Consider the following 27,543-nt stretch of genomic DNA (forward strand, 5'->3'; position numbering starts at 1 on the left):
TCCTCCAGAAACAAAGGAGACAGCGTCATTTCCTGTAATTCATTGCGTGAGCAATCAGCTGTCTTACTGTCACATGGAGACTTTGTCACAGCGTCGTGCATCATAACATAGACCAAACTAATCGATTAACAAATTCTTTGCCAACTACTTCATTAATCGATTTTTAAATGATTTAATGGATTAGTTGCTGCAGGACTAAAACACACAACTGCAAGTAGAAACTGAAATATTAAACAAAAAGCAGAGGAAATAAAAGTCAAAATACCTATATAATATCAACACGGATTTGCTCTCCACATTGTAGCATCATCACACAAATGTTCCATCGTCTCTGGGTCAATGGTAAGCAGTTGGTCTCGAGCCCTGATCCCCGGTTCTTGGGTTAACTGTAGAAAAATGAGTACTGTCACGTTTTCAGAAGTTTTGTCATCGACTTGGTACCGAAGTATCGCTTCTTGTGACAAACCTACTCAAGACCGTCAGTTGCGCGCCACTGTTTAGACGTGTAAAAAAACATGTGGTAGTGTGTGTGTGTGTGTGTGTGTGTGTGTGTGTGTGTGTGTGGGTGTGTCAAACTTTGAGTCAGAAGAAAAATGCCAACATAACGGGCCTGTAGAGTTTTCATTACACGACTATTCCGGTACAAACATTTACCCACTAGCTTTTCCGTGATTTACTCGCCATCGTTTTCCAACATTACCTTCTGCCTGTGCGGTTGCAGGGATCGCAAATATTGTCCGTCATTGATGGAATTTCTTCAATGATGACGGAAAAGTCATTTTGACGGACTGGAGGCCTTGGAGCGTGGCTGTGAGTATACGGGTCACCGAGCGCTGCAGCCGCACCACTGGTGCAGAAGGAGCGTTTGAGGCGCGATTTTCCCGGGTTGAAGCGAGACGTTTGAAGGATCGGGAAATCCCACGTTCAGAGAGTCCGGTAAGTCCAGTCTCCAGTGTGGAAGCAGAGTGCGAGTTCAGCCTTCAGAACTAGAATAAAACCGCGGTGAGAAGTCGTCTGTATGAGGAAATGTGTGTGTGTTGACATGAAACGTGACGGCACGGCTGGTGTCGTGTCTCTGTTGATATTTTCTCTTCATTCTTCGTCTTTTTCGGTATATTGGTTAGTAAAAAACATAAACACACACACACACACACATATCATATACAGTCGTAAGTCCAAAATTCAAAATCCATCCAAAAAAGACAGATGAAATCATTTCTAAAATACCTTTTAATCTAACAACATATCCTGCTTCAATCCATATTTGTTGGCGTTAAGATCTTTCAAAGACAACATTTCCACTGCGGTCAAAAAACATCCCAAATTGCTGCCGCACACAAAGAAGGCTCGCAACTATATCAACAGAAATGTAAAACTTCATTCAAAAATTGTATAGAAGCTTTATATGTACAAAAATAAAATGACATCAAGTGCATACACAGAGCTGTGTATGAACAGTTTTTTTTCTTGTGCACACAGAACGGACAGCTAGCGAACCGTGAAGAGATGTTCACTGAAGATTAGACTCCGCCTTTAAATAGGCCTTTAGTCCATGTCTTTTTTTCATTTTTAAAATGAAAATGATGGGTAATAATAGATTGATGACGGAAATTTTGCAACACTGTCCATCAAAAATGACGGGCAATAAGAAAGTTATTGTTCGTGTACTGTACAAAATGTGCCTGATTGTGTGTGTGGATGTGTTTTATCCGAAAACATAGAAAAGTTAAGTGCAAATGCATATGACTCATCTTGCATAGAGATTTGAATTGAGTAGTTGGTCAGAAAAAGCACTCATGACATTCATGACTCAATCACATTTCTAACAAGTTGATGAGATATTGAGACTGCTGTTGAGAGCAAAAGAATGAGTGTAAGTGGTAGGTGCTGCAGAGAGAGCGAGGTGAAGCCAAGGTGAAGTAGAGTGGTTGAGGTGAGGGAGGAGTGAGGCTGTGTAGGAAGCACGAGGAGTTAGAGAAAGGCACGCTGAGATGTCTGAGATATCTGGAGAGTGCTGTGAAAGGTGAAGGTAAAGCTCCAGCTCCACTCCGTGGCAATTTTGTAATTTCATTAATTACAGATTTGTTTGTTTATATCAGGCGATCACCTCAACCTCTGAAACGCACAGCCAATGCAGAAGAGCCTCATACTTGCATTCTTTCAAATGGCCAGCAGGAGCGACTCCTCTGGAGAGTCCGATCATATAGAAGTCTATGAGAAAAAGACTCTACTTCTCACTTGATTTATTGCCTCAGTAAACATTGTAAACATGACTTTATGGTCTCAATCTCTAGTTTCAAGTCTTCTTCAATACAGCATGATGTTCATTTAGTACATTATGGTCTATTCAGAGTCAAACAAACCAATAGTCTGGGAGTTGTCTGTGTTTTTGTCTTACAACTTTAACCTTTTCATTGTGTGTTTTTAGTTTGTGAAAGTTTAAAGATGTCTTATTTGGCGTTCGGTTGTTCTTCGGACCTCTCATGTTACTTCTGGTTGCAGAAAACAAGATGGCGATGGCAGTACACCACTTTAGACTGAAATATCTCAACAATTATAAGATGATTGCCATGACATTCGCTTCAGACAGTCATGGTTCCCAGAGGATGAATCCTAATGACTATAGCGACCCCCTGACTTTTACTCTAGCGCCAGCAGCAGGTTGACATTTTTGGTTTTGAGGGAAAGGTCTTGACGGCTTTAGATGGATAACCATGAGATTTAAAACAGACATGACATGTATTAAGAAGCTTTAGCTATTATTCTAGCACCATTATCAAGCTTAATTTAGTTTAGTTCTTCCAGTATTTGGCTTTATGAATGTCTAAAAAAAATGACCATCAGCTTAAGCTGTACTGTGTTTAAAACGAGTCGGCAAACTAAGGCGGTGAACATGGTGAACAACATTAGCATGTTAGCGTCGTCATAGCGACGCACAGAGCGCACAGCCTCACCAAGCCGCTAACATGACACTTAGTGTTCTTCAAGCAGAAATGATGAATATTTTCTGGCTTTTCTTTGTCTTGACTGATAGTTCATCAAATAACGTTGGGTTTTAGGCAAAACAAGCTATTTCAAAAACCTCTCTGGGAATTTGTGATTGACGTGTTTCACTGTTTTCTGACATTTCATAGTCAAAACAATTACTTGAAAGATACTCTGCAGATTAATTGATACTGAAAATAATAACGGCTACTTGCACCCTAATTAGAAAGCTGACTATGAGCCAAAACTAGTGGGCAACTTCACTAATTAAATACAACTAAATAAAGAGAGGAAATCCCTGCAGACAGGTTCCAAAATTAGGTGAAAAAGATCCCCAGAAGAGTGGAGGTAGATATATAAAGCACATATACTTTTGGCCATGATATTGTTAAGCTTGAGATCGGTATCTGCATGTTTACGCGACCCTGCTGCTGCTGCTGCTTGTGTTCTGTGTTTATCTCCACTAGTGATCGTACAATAATGCCTCTATTTCCCTGAATGGATCAATAAACTTTTATCTCATCTTAACAGGGTAGATTAGGGTTTGCCTATGGTTGTCCATTGCAGGTATGAGTCACAGCTTTGCGAAAGTAAACAACCTCCACAGGGACTCACATCAATTCTCCACACTTTTCACCGAGCATCTTTTTTTTTTTTTTTTTCTCCCACTGCATGTCCTTAATATAAGCATCTCTGTCTCTTCTGTCCCCAGACCAGCTCCTGTCGGACCTTTTTCATTATGGTCTAGAAAATGATTATCCTGTTGTTCTTGTTGTTGTGCTGACCTCAGTTATTGTACAGACCTTGAATCAGGTTGGACAGATTAAATTAGAGCTTATTCTCAGACGAGTGTTCATCATTCTCAATGTAATCATCGTTATCTGTCCCCCGACCTGCCCTGAGCAATAATGAGACTCTCATCCATATTCAGACCGTGTCATCAAGATAACACCGATACTCTGTTATTCAGCTCACTATTACTATGCACAGAGCGCAAGTGGAGACGCAGTAATGGCCAGAGGCAGACGCAGGAGGAGAGATGGCATGAACAATAATACAAGTGAGAATGTTTAATTAGTGACAAGAATGGGAAAGAGAGAGAGAGAGAGAGAGAGAGAGAGAGAGAGAGAGAGAGAGAGGAGGAAAGGGACGAGTATCAAGGGGAAGAAAGTTAAGAGCAGCAGAAATGAAGGATTGGACACAGCCTTTACAGGGTTCAGTCACACATACACACACACACACACACACACATCTTTTAAACTGGAGAATTGTCTCCTTTTAGTTGAGCAGTGAGGCTCATTAGTAGCGAAAACCCAATTTGATCCAATTACTGAAAACAATCCCCAAAACACAACACAAGAACGGAGAGGTAAATGAAGAGACAAGTCTGGTAGCCGGTAGTTACCAGCAACAATTAAACATGGCAGCGTGACGGCTCCTGCTATACCCGATGTGCTGCCTGGAAAAGTACTCCTGGTAAACATATAAATAAAACTTTAAAACAGTCACATGACAGCATCAGCGAGCGGCTACAGTGAAGATGTAAAATATGTGTGTGCATCTTGTCTAAGCGTGTGTGTGCGTGTGTGTGTGTGTGTGTGTGTGTGTGTGTGTGTGTGTGTGTGTGTGTGTGTGTGTGTGTGTGTGTGTGTGTGTGGACGTGCCCTGTGTGTATTTAACCCACTGCTTGGGTTGCTGCTCCTCATCACAATATCTAATGGTGCACAGCCAAGGGAGCACATCAATCTCTATTTACATCCGAACAACTGTGGGGTCAAGCCTTGAGTGTGGGGTTCACTGACTCAAAGAATGTTAAGTAGGCTATCAAATGTGTTGTTTATTTCCACTGCACTGCAAGTCTCTGAATGTGTCTTTAATCTTCAGTTGTTCCTTCAGTCTGTTGCTGGTTCAAGCTGTTGTGTTCAGCACAAAACCAGCCGATTCAAGCAAGAAGCCTATTATTTTTGACAGGTTTTTTCCAGTCCAGTCTTATAATATTCTTTAACCGAGGAAGTAACATATTGTGAAACACAGCTGAGCTGACAGCGGTGAGAGGATCGCTGCTGCTAAAAACAAATGAGTTGGCGACAAATGGTGATTCAGTAGTTTCTGTTCATTTTTTAAAGATTGAGCATTAAAGACTTGTTTGTACACCTGTAGGTGAAGCCATCGTTACCTTGGATACGATGGATAAGATTAAGAATCCCTTACGATCCATGAGGTTCATTACATCCACACGGGACACATGTGCACTTACACACCAAGCCAATCTCTGCAAAGTAGCGCCACCAAATTTCTGGCAACATCTCGATTGACTTGTCACAAGTCGTTACAAATACACAACACAGCAGAAGCTGCTAACCCAAATGGTGTGACTGTAAGGCTAGCAGCACCCACTGGAATAATGTGTGAAAGGCGGTTTTCCTTTTCTGCCCATCTGCTGACGTTGTGTTGAATGCAGCATAAACACAGACCTGGTGTCAGGACTTGGTTAGCCTGAGCCTTTCTCTCACTCTCTCTCTCTCTCTCTCTCTCTCTCTCTCTCTCTTTTCTCTCGCTGTCTCTGTCTCTCTCTCTCTCTCTTTTCTCTCGCTGTCTCTCTCTCTCTTCTCTTGCTGCGTCTGTCTCTCTCTCTCTCTCTTTTCTCTCGCTGTCTCTCTCTCTCTCTCTCTTCTCTCGCTGCCTCTGTCTCTCTCTCTCTCTCTTTTCTCTCGCTGTCTCTCTCTCTCTTTTCTCTCGCTGCCTCTCTCTCTCTCTTTTCTCCTGCTGTCTCTCTCTCTCTCTCTCTCTCTCTCTCTCTCTTTTCTCTTGCTGTCTCTGTCTCTCTCTCTCTCTCTCTCTCGCTCTCTCTCGCTGTCTCTCTCTCTCTCTTTTCTCTCGCTGTCTCTTTCTCTCTTTTCTCTCGCTGTCTCTGTCTCTCTTTTCTCTCGCTGTCTCTGTCTCTCTCTCTTTTCTCTGTCTCTCTCTGTCTTTCTCTCTCTCTCTCTCTCTCTCTCTCTCACTTACAGTTGTTTGTAAGATTATTTCCTGAGTTTGTAAAGTACTTGTATTTCTCACAGAAACAGCATCGGGGAGGATCAAACAGTAAATGTCATTCTGTACTTTTCTACACTTCAGACAGGTAAGCTGTCACACACGGATTCTAAGTGAGAACTACTTTTTACAATGACGACCAAAGCTGCTTTCTTTTCTTATGCGTCAGTGATGTAAAGTTGAACTTTCACATTCCTCCCCTGTTGCTGCAGCACCACCGGGTGTGCATCGACAGACGGTGAGGGAGCCGTCGATGGGCTGCTTAGTGCCAACAGTCTGAGGAACGACTGCAGGGAAATAGCTGCAAATACAAAGTGACACCACAGAGGAGAGAAGGTGTCCTGTTGTGCACAGGTAAAGCCTTCCAGCCGTTTGTCTGTCTGTCAATGCGCCTACTGGGACAGAAAAGCAGGGTATTCTAATGTAATGCAGTAAACACCAGAGAGAAAGTATTACTTGTACTTCTAAACTGCGATAAACAATGCTGATGTTTTGTCATATACAAAGGAATGCAAGCCTGAGGCACACACAAGTCATAAAAATCAGGTGGTGCCAAAATGTGGTACAGTGAGAAGGTCAGACGGAGAGTGAGGGGGGGGGGGGGGGGGGGTGCGATGCGATGGTACAGTGTTTTTCCAAGCAGCTCGGTGTCACTGCCTGCGGCGATGTCGGCCTGTCAGGAACCGCTGTCTACAGAAGTACAGAAGGAGCTCCCTCAGGTCTCCCCGTCTCACCAGATCTCCCAACTTTTAAATACACAAGCGCTTCTCTTTTTGGGGCCTCTCAGCTACAGAACGATCTCTCTCTCTCTCTATCTCTCTCTCTCTCTCTCTCTCTCTCTCTCTCTCTCTCTAACCTATTTTGTGTGGACGAGTTGACTTCTGTTTAGGACAGCAGTACAAATGCAGTTTGGTGATAATTTTCCTATTGCAGCTCTGCTTTGTGATTCTGACTGAAAAAATGCCATTTTTGTAGCTTCTAATGAACAGTTGAGACATGAATGTAAATAGTGTCAATATCAGCTCACTCTTATTTCAATTGATACACAGAGCATAACCAGGCGGCAACCTCTGGTTCTGCTGAGTGAAGCCGATGTGGAAGTGTCTTAAAATGTGTGACACAGTGAGCTCCGCTCCATGCTCGTCCTGGGAAATCTGATAAAGTGTCACTTGAGTCAGTGTTGGGCCTGAAAATAACAAGTTTGAAAATGAAAGAATCTGGTGGTGTGGACCAAACCTCTGTAGCTCGCTCCTCATCTCTGCTAGATTAGCCGCTACTAGCATAACACTATAACTGCACAATATGAGAAAGAATATCCAAAATGCGATGACGTTGAATACCACAACAACAATATTACTTGCGATAAATGAACAGATAATAACGTTCATTTCATTAATTTCTTTCAAAGTAAATTATGTATTTTACAGATGCAGCCACCTAGAATCATACTTTTAATGATTATTATCATAAAGATCCAATCATGAAAATATTACTACACTGAAGCCTTTGTTGTTGCGGTTCTGAGGTTAGATTCTCAAGTACAGGTCTGTGACACGACGGTCTAGTCTCTGCTCCTTTACTGAGCCCATTAGCCCACAAGAATCTCAAAATTGTACAAACAAGTACAGTACTAGATCAAATGAACCAAACAGAACGATAACAGACTCCCATCATGAGCCTGAACGTGTTATAGGAGAGCAACGTGAGATGGGTGGAGTTCTCTTTCAAGGGGGATTCGTCCCCACAAGTGCCACAAGTTTTTATTTCTCCACTGCTGTGTTGTTACGTTTAGTGAGATGTTTTAAAATAACCTGAATAAATCGCCCAAAAACACCAAGCTCCATGTAGACAGGAATTTAGTTTTCAAAAAGCCTGCATGTGATTATGAGACCAGTTTTCACAGTGAAATAAGAGCAAAAACACGGCCGGTCTGTAAAACAAATATCCCTTAAAATTGAAGAGCAGCAAAAGCCTGAAGTCAGTCTGAATGTAGAAACTGATAGAAGTGCTTTATTTGCCAACCTAAAGCTGCTCTATTATCGCTGCACCTACAAAGTCAATTGATGTGTGTTTTTCTAATGTCTGGTCATATTCTCTCTCTTTTTAACGCTTCCTGCCAGCGCTCGCCGACGGTCGTCTTTGTCACGCAGGTGTTGATTTCCATTATAACGAGCTCACATGTTCACTCTCCTCCATCACGTTTACCTGCATCCCCACTTTTCCTCTTGAGCGTAGAACCCCCCCCCCCATCCAGATCAAGGAACTCGAGTGAGGGTTGTTGTTTAATGCCGTCAGACTTGACACCGTCAGGCAGCCGGCTCTTGTTTGTGTAGGTCTTGATCTGTAATCACCCCCCTCTCTGAGCTTCTAATGGCAGCCTCAGCAGGGCTCCGGGCTTCCCCTGATAAAGCGCTTTCACCGGGGGTAAGAGGTGCTGCCCCCGGCGTCTACGGAGCATCACCAGACACCAGCAGGAGTAATGCTGAGCTTCAACATTTAGGAGTCAGCGCGCAGTCTCTGGCCAAAGCCCCTCAAGTCTAGACTCATGGCTCTGCTGGGAAGGACATCAGCCCCCTCAGATAATCTACAGCCGTTATGCATCATCAGCCTGTGGTGGTCGCTGCACTTGTTTTATTTCACCTCCCTTTATTGACTTTTCTTTCAGCCACATCCACTTGTGATCTGCCGCTCTATCTTCCTCTGCTTTGACATCCGTACGTTTGCTGACTGGAGGACGGCCATGTTGGATGTTTTGCAGTCAGTCTGTGAAGGTGGAGAGAGTAATGGCGGCACTCATAGCGATACGAGCGAGGGTGTCTTTCCAGTCGAGAGAAAAGATAAAGAGCCGTGCTCCGAAGTGTGTTGCACTCAGGGTGATGAGTCCAGAAAGAACGATTTCCACAAGACACACAGTTTCTGAGTGACTGACCCCAGACTTTCTGTTTACTGTAGAAGTTTTCCTCATATCTAACATATTCAACATGTTGTACATTTTGTGTAAAATCTACCCTTTGACTAGCCATCAATGGAAATGACAAAATGCACCAACAAACAAATAAACAGGCTCAAAAATACAAAGAACGCTAACAATAACTGTTTAGGTTAGCAGTATCAGTATCGGGCCCGATGCTGTGCTCAAAGTTACACCAATACAACGGCACCAGACGTCACTACGGCAACGTGACGTTAACCTCTCGTCATTTGAGCCTAATAAGCCGCCCGGCTGCAAACGATGCACAAACAGGCAGAGCCCACTTCACCAGAGCCCAGCAGAGTCAGCAGCTACAGTTTAGCTGTAGGACACATGAAGCTACTCTAGTCTCCACCGCATCTGTTAGCTTAGCTGTAAGTTTCAGGGTTTCCACCGTATTGCAAGCCGGGCGTATCATTAGGGAGTGTCCGGTAAAGAGTGTGTGTGTGTGTCAGCAGTAATGTTACAGCAGTGCTGTGTGTGTGTGTGTACAGCTTTAGACAGATACTGCTGCGTGACAGTTCACTGCCTTTACGACTCTTCCCTATAATTGTGCTAATGTTAAACTACATATTAACTATGTACAACACATGTTAAATACTGTAGAAAGAGAAATGTACTTAGGTCAGTGAACTGAATCATTACATTACAGTCATTTAGCAGATGCTTTTATCCAAAGCGACTTAATTCAGTTCTATCTACACACCGTAGACGCAGCTACGGGAGCAATTTAGGGGTTAAGTGTCTTGCTCAAGGACACATTGACATGAGATTAGAGAAGCAGGAGCCGGGGATCGAACCACCGACCCTCTGATTGAAAGGCTGCCCTGCTCTCCACACAATCAGCACTGTCAGTTATACAGCAATATCTATATAAACGTGGCTAACACTAGCTAAGATTGTAGTCAAACAAGACCAAGTAAGGCTGAATTATTATAAATAATAATAATTAATATTGTATATTTTGTCCCTCAAAAGTCACACGCAGTAGTCTTGCTTGTTTTTCCGATCGGCGAGTTGAAAGTAAATGCAGATGTTTCTCTCAGCAGTAAGTGATGCAGTATGAGTATGAAGACACTCGTGTGCTCTGCAGCAGAACATCTCAGTTCCAGCTCAGTCGGTCCACACTATCAGAGGCTCCTGTGATCCGAGACTCTCACCTCCAATAGAAACCACTGCGCTCAGCGCTGCGGGTTTAGGACTTTACTGAGGTGCTTGAAAAGCAAAAAGTTTGAAAACTAGCACCAGCTTTATTTTTTTAAAGTCCACAACACTGAAACCAGAAGCGTTGTCGAGCAAAACAGTACGAGTGCAAAAATGACACTTTGATGTCATTATCTCAGGCTTCTCTGCTCTCGTGAATATAAGCCTCTCAAAATAAAAATCCCGTATAAAAAGAGGAGCTTTCATGTTTGCACGAACATCGCTTTCTTTGAGTTTCTAATGCTAAGATACTGGATGTGAACAAGCTGCTCCGAGTAGCATTCAACGAGCGTCTTAATGGTGCCGTGTTTGTTTGTAGGGGGTGAAACACAGACATTATTTTGAATGAAGACAAACAGAATATGTAACCAAAGCAGGGAAAAGGCACACACACACACACACACACACAAACAGCTCTTGTTTAAGTATAAGCCAAAGTACAAGCTTAAACCAGCTTATTCAAAGCTAAAGGCAGTTTTCATTTCAGAAAATGCATATTGTTGTACTTATTTAAATCTTTTACACTGATGAGAGGTATAGAGATAACCAAGTATGTGAGAATGGCTCTGCAATAGTTTTCCAGGTGTGAACATGATTAAAATCCCAGCTTGATGCTGATTTTCATGATTATGTATCTAGAATTCTGGATCCAACGGCACTTTTTTAGCTTATCTTGTTGTAAAATGTGCCCGGTAGCACTTAACAGATATTACAAAAATAAAAATAAACCTGACAAATCTGTTCCCTCATCTTAATGGCCACCAAAGGTTTGCGTGCTCATTTTCAAAGGGATTAATGTCACGCACTCACTCACTTCATGTTCCACTTATCTGTCAGATTGTCTACTGGTGTCATTGGTCACAACATATTAGGGCTGCAAATGTCAAGCAATTTCCTTAATCCATTATTGGATGTGTTAACGTTCAATCAAGCCCACTGTTCACTGGAGCCAGCGGAGCGGCTTAAAACAGCTGGTCCCAAGGATGGACCATTACTGTGGTTAGGTTTGGCAATCTCATGATTTTATGTGAGCACGATCGCTTACTGCAGTGCACTGTGAGCCAAACCACTCACTCCACTGAGAAGCATGATGAAACAGAAACGGGCAGTAAAGTTACCCGGATACAGACCGAAGAGAAAAACAGCAGATAAAAGTGAAAAAGTTTGATGACTGCAATTCTTTGAAAGCATGTTAACAGTCATGTGTTTGTATATGATGAAACTGAAATGAAAGGGTGAAAACGTGGTTGATGAGTCGGTTGAAAGAAACTGGAATTGTGTGTCGCACTACACTGTTGTGGCTCCACAACAGGATGCAACACAGAAGGCATGAGAGGCATTTCTTTTTCATACCACTACAATTAACATCCATTTACAATGCACAAAAGGCACAGGAAGGGATCAGCGGAGCAAAATACACAGCAGCACTGTGACCGACTGCTACCAAAACCCTTGGAGAGGAAACACTGAAGACTAGTTTGATAACTCCTGCACTACAGCTACCCAAACGTCCTCAGTGAAGAGCAACCGTTTGATTCAAACTGCTGAGCAATCTGCCCTGCTGTGTCCTCTGGCTCTTCTCTACCGTGTTCACACAGAGATGTAGAGACAGAATCTGAATTGGCATCAGTGTTGATAAAAAGAAAGCTGTGTGGAGTCCATTCATCTTTTCCGCAAAAAAAAATAAATAATAGAATGCCAAAAGCATAATATCACTTATGGATGTTACTTCAGTGAAGTACGAGAGTTGCAAGCAGAGGAAGCGAGAGACCGTCCTGCAGGTGGACAAGAGACGATCATTTCATACACCAGACTTAATGTACCGCAGACGTGCTGATGAGCATTCAACCCGCACCGGACCTGTTCTGTTGAGTGGTGGCTGACACGACTGTCCTGCGGCTGTGTGCCCATGCGTTCTGTGCAGGCAGCTCTGACGCATACATGGTTCTTCGGTGGATTGCGTGTAGCATGTCATTTTTTTTTTTGGTTTAGACCAGCGGCTTTCTAAATCCTTTGTCAGGCGGGCTTCAATATATTTGATAGTTCCACGAGGACCAATCAAAGTGCTGCAGAGTCCGTGGTGCTGGGCAGCTCTCAGCGAGCTCCACAAGCGTTCTCTGCAACTTTGCGCAAGATCTTCTGCAGAAGTATAAATTATAGTCACAGCCGTCACTCTGTGTCACGCTGGAGAATCCATCCTGCAGTGAAGTTCATACACTTCAGTGAAAAAACAGACAATTGTAGATTAACATTGAGCTTCGATGTCAAAGAAAGATTTCAACTACTGTAGCACCAGAGCTAGGTTCAGTAAAGAAACACAGCCCTGACACCTGAAGATATTTACTGCTTTGCTGTAAATATAAAAGTCAGCCAGGAAACCAACTCCTTACATATTCCTCAGTTAGTTTTTACCAATCACAAATGCAAACTGACCAAACGGACCCAAAGCGTGTTACCACCTCACAGCACCGTGCTCGTAGCAGAATGAAACGGACTCTTGCATAATGCATTCTGAGGCTCCAGGAGCCCAAAAAAACCAGGTCATCGCAGGATGTTCAAGAGAAGCGAGCCGGAGAACAGATGTTGCTATAGGAAGTTTTGAAGCACAATGAAAGTAGAAACGCAAATATTTAACTCAATTCTAAGAATTGGAGGCGACTACTGTTCTCTATTAATAATTTGAAAAAACACATTGCAGCTCGGCTGCCTTCAAACCGTCTTCTATCTCAAAAGAGGAGAGAGTGAAGTCTTTCCTGGGATTTTGTTTGTAACTGACTTCACACCCCCTCCACCACTTTGAAGCCATGACAGCATGCCTTCATCTTCCTCCCGGTAGAAACCTACTTTGCATCATTCGGGGTCTTCACAGACCCTGTGGAGCGCTTCTCTTTCAGCCGCAGACAGCGACTGTTGGCTGAGGAGAGGGCAGTGGCCGGTAATCATAGGCCGAGGGAAAAAAGGGAAATTATACTCATCAGTGCAGTGGGAGTGTGACACTTTTGAGTCACGCTACAGCAGCAATTAAAAACTCGGCTCTGCATGAAGGGGACTAAAATCTAGATGTTCTGAGGGAGCAGTGGGGGGGCTGCATTTATCATACACTACCTTTCATGTCTCTGTGCAAAGGAAAAACATACATGTTTCACAGTTCACTGATCCCTGAATTAAAGAAGGTGAGAGGGGAAATACAAGCTAACAGGGCAAAGTAGGGGTGTAAGTATGAAGTGAAGCCCTAACCTGATCGATACAAATCTCACAATACAACTCACTGATCGGTCAATCTTCTGTGAAGAAAAAATATATTTTATATAATATACAGTATATAGAGTGTCCCTCACATCATCATTACAGATATAAGGCAACTGTTAGGTTATTATCCTTAAATTACAAACATGGCCAATGAGCTGCAGTGAGCCATATTGGTATAGGACAGAGGTCACTCAGGCGGTCTGAGTCTAACCCTAAACCAGACGCTGTTGTATCCGGACCGGGACTTATAACCAATACATATTTAAGAATTATTCTTAATTAATTACTCGTTCAGCGGTCCAGGAAACACACCGACCAATAATATGCGTTGTAAATCACATCACGTGATGCTGCTCAGCCAAACAAATACGCGTATTCTGATAAACACCGCGGCTTGAGTGAGATTCACACAGACGGGAGAAACTGGGCGAGAAACAAACAGTCGGAATAATACGTCAGAGTCAGAGAAGTTATTTCACATGACGTTCTCCAAAGAGAGAAAAGAGACCAGAGTCTCTCTGGTCCAAGAATGGACAGAGTCTTACATATTAATTCTTCCCACAGACCGTTTAAAACCATGCAGTATGTCTCATATGTTCAGGGACTGTGACGATTCTTAAAAGCAGCAAAGTGAAGCACCACTACGAGACAAAGTACCCACTCACATCTGAAACAAAGGCACAGAAAAATAAACCTTAGAGCCCAATATGATCAGAATCCTAACACGTTAATTCACTGTCCAACAATGACGATAACAGAGGAATAGAGCTGAAAGAAGTGGTTTAATAACCACAGATATAACGGAAGTCCCTGAACATAAATGTCTTTTATTAGAAGATGAGAAGAATATGGAAATCATGGTTTTCTTGGGTGACATCACTTAACACCCGAATGAACTGAATTTAAAGCTGCAAGGCGAAGACAATTCAGTTATTGTTATATTAACTCTTCTAAAATAAAGTACTTTATTTTAAGATAAACATTTTTCAAAAGCTTCCTTTAATGTTGTTTTTATATTTTCAAATCCAACCCTTATTGTAATTGAATGAGAAGCACATTTATTTAATATTAGAGTCTGTATTATTTATAATTCATCCAGTTCAATTTGAAATCTGACAATAAATATTGTTGTGATATTATTCAATTGAACTTTTTTTATTTGAGTCAGTTGTTGACTACATACAGACATTAATACAACTGTTGGGCTTCTTCAATAATAATGTCACTAAATCATAGTTAGCTAAATTAACAAGTTAGACCTTACTGTGTTCCACACCTTTGCGTGAGGAAATTCTCTCTCACTGGACCTCGTTGAACATATACTGGATACGCTTGATATGAGGAAAGGCTGTATGTGATACATCATGAGAATATTACAAATTAAGTTACATTGACTGGAATCTGAGCTGAATCAGATCAAAGCAGCGTTATATTGAACCGTATCGGATGGTTACATGATTTACTGAATCGTTTCGTTTGGTAGCACAGACCATGTATCGAAATATGTATTGAAGCGTCTTGAGGGTGAAGGATTCACACCCCGACGACAAAGACCAAAACTCAAAAGAAGAACAACAAGTGGGCCAATGTTTGAATGGAGGGATGGGGGGGTTTCATTACAGCAGCATTTGGGATTCATGATGAAGAGACAGAAAGAAGTGATGGATAACAGAGCAAAATCCAAACACATTCACTACAGTAGAGGCCCACACACACACACACACACACACACACACACACACGCATGCATGTTCTGTCGGCTGCTAATATAGGAATACAGAAATAAGTTACACACATGCTCTGTATGTAGCTCTGCCTGATCCACACATTCCGACATTTACAACTAATCCACTGGCTCCCTCTGATTAGTCTAAAAACAAACATGGCAGTCACACACACGTGTTGCCAAGGAACAGCAACGCTCGCCAGAGAAAGTCAGGAAACAGACAGGAAAACAGCTAGGGGGCGTCTGGTGAGAGGAGAAAGGGAGAGGAGAGGAGAGGAGAGAACAGGAGAGGAGAGGAGAAAACAGAAGAGGAGAGGAGAAGAGGAGAGGAGAGAACAGGAGAAAACAGAAGAGGAGAGGAGGAGAGAAGGCTTTAGGGCTGCAGTGTTAGCCAAGACATGTCAATCATCAGACCACCATCTGAAAGACACACACACACACACACACACACACACACACACACACACACACACAGATGCACAGCTTATGTATTTTTAAACTTTTTTTTGCACCTGTACCCCTTGGCTGCAGAAACGAAAGAAAAAAACAAAACAACAGGACAACTTGCCATCGCTGCCAAGCTCACAATATAATGTGGACACTTAATGTTAATCCTGCTAACAAAATGTGTTTCTCATGTAAAGATAACTTTAGGGTTGGTTCACCATTTAGTGAAGACAGGCTACAGAACTATTCAATATGTCAGACAAGATGGCAGCAACTGCAGCCCCCAACCTTTTTTGCACCGCCGACCTGTTTAATTTGAACAATATTCTTGCGGAGAGGCCGACGGGGGATGGAGACAGCAAAGATTGTTGATATTTAAACTCCACACCTTAAAAAATTGTTCTGTCTCTTTATGCATCCATGGCCGTTCCCCTGCTGGAATAGTGTCGTGTGGCTTGTAGGGCCAGATTCACTGACATAAGATGCAATCATTCTCAACATTAAGATAAGCACCTTTATTCAATGTTATACGTTTATTTTAAAATTTTGCGCAACGGATTTAAAGTAATTCTTAGTTGCCATAATTGTTAATTTTTAGTTAAAATCTTAACTTGCAGTGATTGATTAGATTGATTGATTAAAAATACGGGTTCTAAATAAAGCTATATCAACTTTACGGTAAGCAGCTGAAGAACTGCAGGTGATTATTTATAGTATTTATAGTTTATAGTTTAAACTGGATATTAAACATAATCCCAGGCTCACAGCACAGTGTGTACAACTCTGTGTCTTCATACACACCGTCATGCAAAGATAATGGTGCTGACAGGCTGACGGGACCGGTAGGAGGATGTAAACACTATAGGTGGTGCTCTGACACCCACGCCATGGAAACGTGACATCTTGGGTTAGGCTCTAGCTGAGGCCCTTCATCTTCCCTCTGCTCATCTCTTTCATGTGACTCTGATCTCTCCAACTATGATAGACATAAACAAAAGAAGTGTCAGCAGCAGAGCTGAATGCAGTAAATGAGTCTATTCTTGTCTTTGTTGACGCAAAATTGAAGTAATGAGCGGCAACGAACCGGTAATCATAACACCAGAGAACATCCGAGAAGTAATGTGTTTTGAATTCTACGATGACAAAAGTCCCGGATGAAGGTGAAGCTGGTGGCTGACTTTGTAAAATGCAACTGCCTTATACTACAATAACTAGTCAAAGGAGTCGCCTGTCGTCACCTGTTGAGTGAGAAAACATTCATTCTACTGCATGCTTCAGGACTAGGGGCATGTGCTCTATTTAAATGAAGCAGCAGGGTTTTAAGGCCGATGTTTTGCACATGTCGTGCCCGAGCACTCTCATCCCCGCTCTGCACCTCCGTCAGCCTCACACCCCATCTCATTTACATTCTGTAACCCTCACAGGCAGCAACGACTGCAGGAGCTTCACATGAATCAGCTGCAGGCAAACTTCAGAAGAGACTGTACGCGGGGTTCTGCAGAATGAAGTGTTCCTCCAAGTCCTGGAGCTTGGCAGGGATCGTAACTGTAACGCTAAATATCACAGGAAACAGTGCAGGATGTATCTAGGGCTAAAGTGATAATATTGACTATTTTCATCAATATTTAGATTATTTATCGCAGATTTTCATTGATTTTAGGGACAAAATTCTTCAGGAAAAATGTGTTTTTATTGCACTTTCACATTTAAATAAATGTGCTACATTCCTGCTAAAATATTGAGACTGGTCCGTATTCACAGTTCATCTCCTAGAAGACAAATGAAACGGTTCCAAAACGTTTTACCCAAAATCAACAAAAAGACAGCACTGCTTTCATTTGAATGTTGTGCTACAGTCCTGCTAATTAACACCTATTTGCGTCAAAATAAGACTTAAAAAAACTTTTCCTGAAGTAATAAACAATCGGGTTACGTCAATGTCAGGATTAACATAGACATAATCCTCGTAGGTTAACACTGACACCTGTACTGTCTCAGATTGATACATCCCGCAGGATTTACTGGTGGTGGGGATTATCGACTACATTCAATTTCTTCTTCCTTCCACAATCACTGACAAGTGGAAACAGTGAGGGTGGAATAAATAACTGTGCAGTACGAGGTCTCTGCTTCCAGTTCACACAGCTGCTGCCCCGGTGAATCTCCTCTGCAGCGCTCACAGGACATGAAAACACCAGCGCTTGAGCCGTTGATGTTGAGCTTTTTTCTTGAATGGGACTTTTTCTTTAATGAGTGTGACAGCATCCACTTAGGGAAAGTGTTTCGACTGCAGGGCTTTAGAGCAGCACTAGTTTCTAGAGTGAAGCATGTCCCGTCTCATTACAACGCACGGCCGACTGCTCTCGGTTCCCAAAGAACACCGCTCTGTTTGGTAAATATAAATATGTAACGTACAACATTGTGAAGGCGGTGCTGAAAGCAATGTGGCTTAAAGTTGTATCATTATGGCTCGGAATCAAACAACACTTTTGGACTCAAGACAGAATAACGTTCAAACTCTAAGGCGTCCCATTCCCCCTGGGTTACAGTTACTCTTGTCTATAATTGGGCGATCTTCTCCAGAGTCAAATGGTCCCTTCTTCACCCTGTGATATATCACTCTGTCGCTGGGGGAGGGGCAGTGAAAATGTGAATTTTTGAAAACCCAAACGCCAACACATATAGACATTTTGGAAATGATTGCACCTGTGTCTTTTCAAAACATTTTAACTTTTAGCTTGAGACAATTACAGAGAGGAGGACTGAGTGCCGCATCACCCGCTATGTGTTAGAAAGAGTGACAGACGGAGGGGCAGAGAGGAAGGTGGACTTTCCTTGCAACGTATCTTGTATGTTATTATTAATAACAGTAATTTAAATGTCAACGTCATAAATGAAGCGTTGAAGCTTCAAACCATTCGGTACAGCCCTGGTTCAGTCTCTCCTCAGCTTCGTCCAGTACAGAGGACTGACTGTAACCATGACCGCCAAATAGACCTGAATCTATTACTGAGATCGATATGGAGATATGTTGTTGTATTACAGGGTAGGACACCTGTAATAGAGCATCCAGTCTAGAACCTGGCCTGTCAGCAGTAAGCCAGTTGTGCTATGTTCACACTGTTCACACACAGAAGCAATAAAAGTAGCCGGCTACACTGTTGACACACTTGAGTGTTGCTCTAGTGTTAGTTATGTCGTTAAATAGCACTGAGAACTGGCTTCCGTCATTCTGGGTTTTTTTTTTTGAAGGAACGGGGCATTGGTGAAGCAGAACCATATGATTGGTGGACACTTCACTGTGTCACCGGAGCGCTGAGTGTTGTAGATTTGTGGTTTCATACCTTGACTGTCATTGTATTTCATACCTCTTTAATCCAACATGGAATGCTGGCTTTGCACTGAATACGACAACCCTAAATGCAGGAAGAAACAAAGTGATGTGCATTACAGTCAACAGAAAACCAGTCATACAGCGTGTGGAATAAAAATCTCAGAAATATTTCCTCGCTTTGTCTCTATTACCCTGAAAGGTCATATTGATTCCCCGGTTTATCGCGCCAGCACTCGACAGCGTGCGGCCTGAGATATAAACACAGGAAACTGCAGCAGAATTTCAACAAGTGTATCACACTCCTGTTCTCTCTCAGTGTCAGTGCAATATTTCAAATCTCTCGGTGTATCTTTTCCCCTATTATGGCCTGCGATCGCTTCATTTTCCCGTTTTTCCTTCGTCCCACTCGTCTCTCTCTGTCTCACGACTCCCTTCCTTCCTCTGTGCCAACATGCACAACCTCAGACAGCCTGCACACGCCTGGGGAATGAGCATTAAGTCCGCTATGTTTATTCAGTGGAGGTGGACTGCGTGACTCCTGGCTCCTCCACACCAGCTATGTTTGACATTTGGCCAAAGCACACGAGGTAGCGCACACACAGGCGGGGATATCGCAGTGGACTTTTACCAACAAACCCATACAGCATATTGACCATTTATATCATCACGATCCTGGGACTGCCTCACTCCCATATGTTCTAAACCTGAGCCCAGGTTGGGCACCAGCGTCATGCTTTGTGAGAGTAGCCATCGACCTTAACGCCACTCAGCTTTAATCACAAGCAGCTTCAGCTGGAGAGACACTTTAGCAGCTTCACAGTCCCTGAAAGAGCCTGGAGGGGCCTCTTCCAAAATGAACAGCTAATTAGTTAACTTCAGAGGAAGGAGGTTGTTGGTTTCAAAGTCCTGTGAATATGTCAAAAGCAGCTGCATAATCCGTTCTTAATGAGCCCGCGTGAATTTTTTGGCAGTAATTGATGGGGTGACGGCACAGTGGTCCCGCACTGACAAATTCAGAATATCAGAGCGTAAAAAGCACTGCGATCAAGTAAACCTGTCAAACGAAAATTTGTATACATCTCGTGTGTATGTGGATGATTAATATTACGGGACGCTACAGAGCACAAACATCAACAATCATCCAGCCATCCAAGTAATTATTCAGGCCGAAATAAAGAATAGAATGTAATATAAAGCGCTATCCTGAAGAGCAGAAGTTTGAGAGATTTTTTAACCAAAGTCTGTGGAGAGTATAGTTCATAAATGTACAAAATAAACTTTTCTACTATTCTTCTCTACAATGGCTTCTTGACTTAAGACAGACGCAGACAAAAGCAGCTTCTCTGCTCATTCTTCGTCAGGTATTTTATTAACTATAGTGAGCTAACTAAACATTTACGAGTACCGGTAGGTTAAAAACTTCAACTACAAATCTCCAGATGACTTTTTTTGGTTTCCGTGTGACTCAAATAGCATTTGGTGGCTACAGGCCTTGAGTGCGATGTAATGATGCAACAAAGTCCGAGGCTAAAGCTACACGTCCCCAAGCTAAAACGTTAGCTTCCTCACCAACCGATGATACATGTAGTAGAGATGGAAATTAAAAAGCAGCATTATTAATCCTGGTATAATACAGAAGCAGCCTCCTAGAATTATTGTATTATCAGGAACAAAAGTCAGATCAGCCGTTATTTCTTTCTAACAGAACAGGATTCAGACGTATACTACAGAAATACATGATAAGCTACAAACAACCCAAAGGTTAAATGTTGTTACACAACAAAAAGATTTAAGGTCGAGGACAAAACGAGTTTAGCAAAGTCATCTTGAGTAAACTTCCCTAAAGTAAGAGCAGATCAGAGCAGTTTCTACTTTACCTTAAACTTTGATAGGGTAACATCCAGCAATGGTACTCAATGGGGCTTTTTATAATGGAAGCCAGTAATAATGTTGATAGCTAATGATACACTAACTCCTGGGCCTGGCCCTGGGAGCAGCGCTATGGTGCCACTGTAGGCTGCTGGTAAGCCATCCACCAATCTCTTAACATGCCGAGTATTGCTCTTACTACGGTTCGGCATGAGGAGAATTCCAAAGGCAGCCCTGCTGTGCCTGGTCACAGTTGCTCAGCTATGATTGGACAAATGGGACAATTGTTGTCTTTTGACAGTTTCATTCTGTCAATGCGAGGACAACAATGGACACCCATTATGGAGGTCAGCGGATTTGGGTTTTAAGACCAGACAACCCACAGGAAACGATTCATTCCACCAACTTACACAGATGTTTTAGGCTTTGATGGTCAGGAAACACAAACCTTACGACTATCAATACACAGAGACACTGGTCAGTAACGACTGGAGTGATGATGGTAGACAACACAGCAAATCCTGCAAGGACGCCACCTGTTGCGTGTTCTTGTACCAAAACAAACATAAACAATAACCAGCAGCAGGCTCTGTTTATAGTCGATAACCAGCTCAACAGTGCTGATGCCTCCCTGTCTTTAGGTGAGCGTAGCTGCTGTTTACCGACAACAATGTTGCGCACCTGGGATGGAAAGCAGCGTTACACACAAAGCATTCCCCTTCCTTACCTTTCTCCACAGTGGTGACTCCCATGGATGACTGACTCAGGCTGGCCCTCGTCTCCCATTTGCCCTCGTCGGGGTGGTACATCTCCACTGAGGCCAGCGGGGTCTGCTGCTGGTTCATGCCCCCGAGCACCATCACCTGGCCCCCTAACGCCACGGCCGAGGCCCCCGCCCGCGCAGTGGGCAGCGGCGGCAGTTGGCTCCACGTCTGGCTCTCTACGTCCAGGACCTCAACGCTGTCCAGGGGCGTGCCGGTCTCGTTGCAGCCCCCCAGCACGTAGAGCAGGCCCTCGTGGAAGACGGGAGTGCTGTAGACGCGGCGCTGCGACATGGGGGGGAACTGCTCCCAGTACAGGGACTTGACAGGACTCACCGCCATCTCCTGCACAGGCATGTCTCCAGGACAGAGAGGAGGGGACACACCATCACACAGCGCGTCGGGGAGGAGGAAGAGGGTAGAGGGAGGGGGTCGAGTTACGAGGCTCGCAAAGGTGGAACCAAACTGAGCGAGGGCAGGAAAAACAAGTGGAGGCACAAGCTTGTTTCTGTCCGGTTTGTCTGACCGCCTGAACCCTTGAGTCTCCAAAGGGACAGAGACAAGGGAAAGAGTGGACAGAACAGGGGGAAAAAAAGAGAGAGGCAATGAGGAGAACGTCTAACTCGCTCCTCAGCCAGATGTCACGACTCCCTCTCTACTCAAATGTTTTATTCATCCGGCTGTTGGTGTTTTTCGAGCAGCGGAGCCTTCTGCCCTTCAAGCCCCCTCTATTCCTTTCTCTCCGGCTCTCTTCTCTCCTTCACTGAATCCCGCCGGGAGGTTATTTTGGTTAAAGTTTTGGCTTGAGTATATTCCTGGGGGGGGGGGGGGGGTAGAAAAAAAAAGATTCTTGAAGAGGGTATCCTAGGGCTTAATACTTAATCCCACAAAAACCTCAACGTCAATAGTGGAGGAGTTGAAGAAGAGAAAAATGAACCAGTAGGGAGATGGCACTGGATCAAAGACCCAGGAAGAGGGAGTTAAGGAACACTGACCTTCACTATTGCCCTCTTAATCCAAGGGAAAGCCTTAATGGCAGAGAAGTTTATACCTTCAAACAAAAGGAACTTATCCAGGTCTGTGAGTCCCCCTCAGCTGCAGCGCCACAGTTCTATTTGCACCCTGGTGATAGAGCCTGCAGTGAAAAATAAACCTAAATAAATGAACTAAAGTCTTTAAATGAAAACTCTACGGGAGTTTAATAACTTCCTTGCAGTTTAAGAAAGATCTTCTTCGCTTAATTAAACCAGGATTCCAAATCCCTGAGCGCCGTGCTGTGACTCGCTGTCAGGCACAGGGCCTTGTGAGCCGTGTGCTTCGCAGCTTCCCGGGAGCTTTGGAGAGGCTGAGGGTCACTTGACGGGGCCCAACCTGGAAGAAGAGACAGCGCAGAATTAGATGAAGAACTGGAGTATACATTAGGAGCTAGAATCACAAACCTAAATGAAAGCAGAAAAAATAGCATCCTGTTTATGTGCTGAACAATTATATGTCTTATTCTTTCCAGTAGCTATATACTGACTAATTAGGTAGCAGCCCAAAAACCGCCCTGCAGTAAAAGTAGGCAAGGGTGTGCGTCTGTGTGGGTGCATAGTTTTGGGTACAGGTGAGACGATAAAACACAATCCAGGAAGTCCGGTTTGAGTAACAGATCCATGGATGTAAAGGTTTATCAGATCAGATGAGACAGAATGACGGAGATTATTACATTTCAGGCAAAATGTGAAGCATTCTTTAAAGCAATGCTTCTGCCATAATCTGTATTTTTACAACACAGTAGCATCAAACATACATTCAATCAAACAACTTATCAAATAGAAACAAACTGTGCCATTCACTGACTAAGTATCAAAATATCTGATATAGAGGAAGGCCTCTGTGTTACTTGAATTGTATCGACTTACGACAACAAGGTCGGTCAATAAGTCAAACACATCAAAGGTGACAGCATGACAGGATATTAAGATTGTAGAACTACACAATCAGTTAAATTCTCAATTTTGAGTTTGAAAAATTGCCTCTGTCTGCTTCTAACTCAGAAGCAGACAGCTTCTAACTCAGAAGCAGACAGAATGAAAAGTAACCCTGTCAGGCATCAACATAACAGCGTGGCATTCAACTTACAAAGCATTTTGTAATCAGAGTCACATTTATACTGTTGACAGCAATGAGATGTCTGGTTGTGCATGAATATGTGTGTGTGTGTGTGTGTGTGTGTGTGTGTGTGTGTGTGTGTGCGTGTGTGTGTGTGTGTGTGCGTGTGTGTGTGTGTGTGTGTGTCTGGCGGAGACACAGCAGGAGGTGAGCACACTGTGACCCGAGGAGTGACAGGGAAAGCAAAGACATTTAGCAGCAGAGGTGGAAGGTATAGAAAGAACATCGGTATGAATTTACGGTATCATCTCTGACTCCACTGTGCTGACTGGTAGAGCCTAGAGACGGATCACTCGACTGCAGATCTTGTCACATTTACACATGATAGTTTTTACGTTCACACAGACAGTAACGTCACAACCACACAAACACAACACGTGTCGGAGAGTGAAGAAGACATAAAGTTCAGTATTTAGCAAGAACTTCAAAACAAGCCGCGGACGAACATCCTTAAAAACATATCATTTATCACACACTTATCATATTGTGATATATTCTCATGCATGCCGTTCAGAGTAGTCGCAGTGACGGCTAACTTTAGCAAAGGTTGCGCTGCCTTGCATGGTGCGTTCAAGCTCTAGTCAAGGTACATTATCACGCTATCATGATGTGTTCAAATGTAATCTAGTAAGAAACTATAATGAATACAGTTGCTAGAAGGAGATGTTTTCACAACAATATCAAATAGATATTAGAGAGGGAATTATGACCTGTTTAACTTCCAAACACCAACACTTTAATTAGCATATAATACATCAATAAAACTACTAATTACAAGATTTGTATATCAATCAACTAGTATCTAAATAAAAATGTATCAATCAATTATTTCATATTTATTTGAATTGGTTGTTTTCTGCAAATAACCATTAGAATAACAAAATAAAAAGATAACATTTAGATTTTCTCAAGGTTTATAATGACTTTGGGATGGTTTCAATTATGCCATACAGTCGCCATACCAGTGCTGTACCCCTTCAGAAGCATTCATATTGATATTTTGGGAAAAACAAATATACCACAATATATACCTTTATTGTCCATGCTTCAAAATCATACCATGATATCAATTTCAGGACATACCGCCAAGCCCTATTTTACAGATGGAAGGAGAGAAAAAAAGCAAAATAATATTCTGTTCCTCAATTTCTCCTCTGCTGTCCTCATCTTTCAGCTCAAACACACACTATATATTCAGTCTATACGGGATAATACTCTATATTCATAATTAATGAAGCCTTCTTCCAAGTCCCAATTAGTGGCCTGAACCGCACGGACATGCTGACCTTTTCCAAGTGAGATGGCAAGAGAAAGGAGGACGACATCAGAGAGGTTAGTGTCTGGACCAAGCAGGCAACCTCCACGCTGAAAAATGACGCTGACGCAGAAGTGCCAAAACTGCAGTTCATTGAATGGCCACTTGAGGCTGGCTCCAAAAAGGAGTCAATCCCCATAGAGCCCCATGTTAAAACATGTTAAATGTTAGAACTAAACACGTTTACAGCCTGGTACAGAAAACGGTTAATTGGTCTCTATATCTAACATCCCAAGTCATGACAACTAAATGTGTGTGTGTGTGTGTGTGTGTGTGTGTGTGTATGTGGTGGTGGTGGTGGTGGGGTGGGGTGGGGGGGTGGGGGGGGGGGGGGGGGGGTACATTTATATTTAACTCACCTCTTTAAATTATATTCAGACTTAAAGTTATTAACTAGATATAACTATAACTAAAGGCGAGGCGGCTTTGAGTGACAGGTGGGTGCTGTCACAGCCGCTAGCTGTCTAATAGGTTTCACTAGAGTAGCAACGTTACCGTGTATGATTTTATGTGACAAATAAATTGAAGTCATAAGCTCTTACGTTTTTTTTTTGTTGAGTGAAATTCAAACATTAGTATTTATTTTCATGTATATGTTAGCATCTTTATGTTAGCATCTTTACCAACCGGCTACCGGGAGCGACAATCCACAGGGTTAACTTTAGCCTGCTAGCAACAGCCTAGCTTGTTAGCCTTAGCTAGATTGGCAGCTTCGAGCAAGTTGGGCATGTTTCAGCAACCGGGCTTCATTAGGCCGTCATTCAGCTCCATCCATTCCACCAGAACACACAAGTCTGCCATCGACTTCATCCGCAAACAGCAGCCGGACCAAAACTCCTATCACAGTGAGCAATCAACCCTCAATCATAGATTATAGACGTGGAAGTCAGCAGTGACACTGAGCGAGAGCAGTTACCACCAGCAGTTTGGATCTGATTCATTGACCGCAGCATTCCCTTGTGTAAAATAGCGCTTACTGCCTATACGACGTGGCCACCTATGGCTATTGCAACATACGCGTCTCCTGTCCATGTCTCCATCTTCAGCTTCTCCCGTGTGCGAGTGGGTGGAATGAACCGTATGCTGGTGGAAAAACAACAAAAGCAAATCAAAGATGTGAGACTGTGACTGTGGATGGCCGACCAGTATACAGAAATCCCCTCATGACGAGTCCCCAACTGTGGGCTGAACACGAACAACAAAAGGCATTATATGCTCTGATACAGACAGGGAACACACTGCTGCTGCACCGCGAATCTCATAGCAACCATTTCTGGCACCATCAGGGGTTTCATGTACTTGCCATTATTAGCCCTTATTTGTTATTTGTGTACAGGCATAATATGGCTGTGAACAAATAAAAGCTGGATATCTACTAGCCAGGGAAAAAAATGTCTATAAAGCCATGTGAGAGCGTCATGCAATTAGTTTGGGAATTGGCGAATCCTCTTTCCTGTTTGATATCAAAAGAAGAAAAACTAATTAGTTTCTTAAAAATACATCAGGAAGTTTGCTCTTGTTTCTTTGTTTTAAAAACGTGGTTACATATTTGATCTTCACATATGCAGTCTCACTATAAATGTATTTGAAAGAATAAAAAGAGAAATTAGTAGGTAGTGTTTCAGTAAGTTATTGATAATAATAACACAATTGTCAACGTTATGAATGAAGCTTTCAACTAGTCGTTACAGCCTGACTTTCATACTTTCTTGTGATATCCATCACTGAGCACTTTGTCTTCTTTGTTTCAGAAGCATCGTATGTTTTTACATGTTTTTCTTTTCGTCCCTGTCAAATATCGGTTAATTCTGGAAAACCAAGCCTACAGGTTTATCTGTCTCAATCATCACCATTGCAATTTGTTTCGTGTTCTGCTGTGAAAAAGGTTTTGACGTCAAATGATTAGTTCTGCATCACGTCACGGTTTTAGCACCCGTCATGTCTCTGCGGCCCACTAAGGGGACGCGCCCAACCCTTTTAGAACTACTGCCATTGAGCCTGGAGGCAGGACATGCTGCATCCCGTTTGTTTAATCTGTAAATAAACTGAAATGTAAAAACAGCAACAGTGACATGCTGGAACACTTAATGTAACCACATGGTGACGACAAAACTGTGTCTGAGACGAACACTGTGCGGACAAGCTTTTAAAGCTGAAGGCACCACTGAAGAAGAAACTAATAACCGGCTATATCTCAAGAAATTGTATGAATATTGTTGCCAGCACATGTTGATGGGTATTTGATGTGCATCAGCATTGCAATGCCTATGAAGGCAACTACATAAAAAAGTTTTTAGTTGTTCTATTATTTATCAGTGTTATTTATCAGTGTTCTATTATTTATCAGCCTGCTTTGTTACAATATAAGGATTCTGCCACACACACACTCAGAAAGATGGGGGAATATTCATGGCTGCTTGCTAACATTTGATGCAGGTTAAGTCTGGCTGCTAAATTTAACATCTAAAGCTTGTCATATCATAAAATGCTCGACAC

General features: G+C 42.8%; 1 protein-coding gene across 1 annotated transcript in view; it reads right to left on the minus strand.

Moving 5' to 3' along the window:
• The window catches only part of klhdc8b (kelch domain containing 8B), a 124,012-nt gene extending 101,817 nt beyond the window's left edge, over positions 1 to 22,195 (minus strand). The window contains exon 1 of the mRNA XM_068732683.1: positions 21,545 to 22,195. Within this exon, the coding sequence (XP_068588784.1) occupies positions 21,545 to 21,935 (391 nt within the window). The 5' untranslated portion in view covers positions 21,936 to 22,195. The remainder of the gene's footprint in view (positions 1 to 21,544) is intronic.
• Positions 22,196 to 27,543: the final 5,348 nt, after the last annotated feature.

This window comes from Cebidichthys violaceus, unplaced genomic scaffold (assembly GCF_023349555.1).
Source record: "Cebidichthys violaceus isolate CVI_PGR_0920_01 unplaced genomic scaffold, fCebVio1.0.p SCAF_6, whole genome shotgun sequence".
Classification (NCBI taxonomy): Eukaryota; Metazoa; Chordata; class Actinopteri; order Perciformes; family Stichaeidae; genus Cebidichthys; species Cebidichthys violaceus.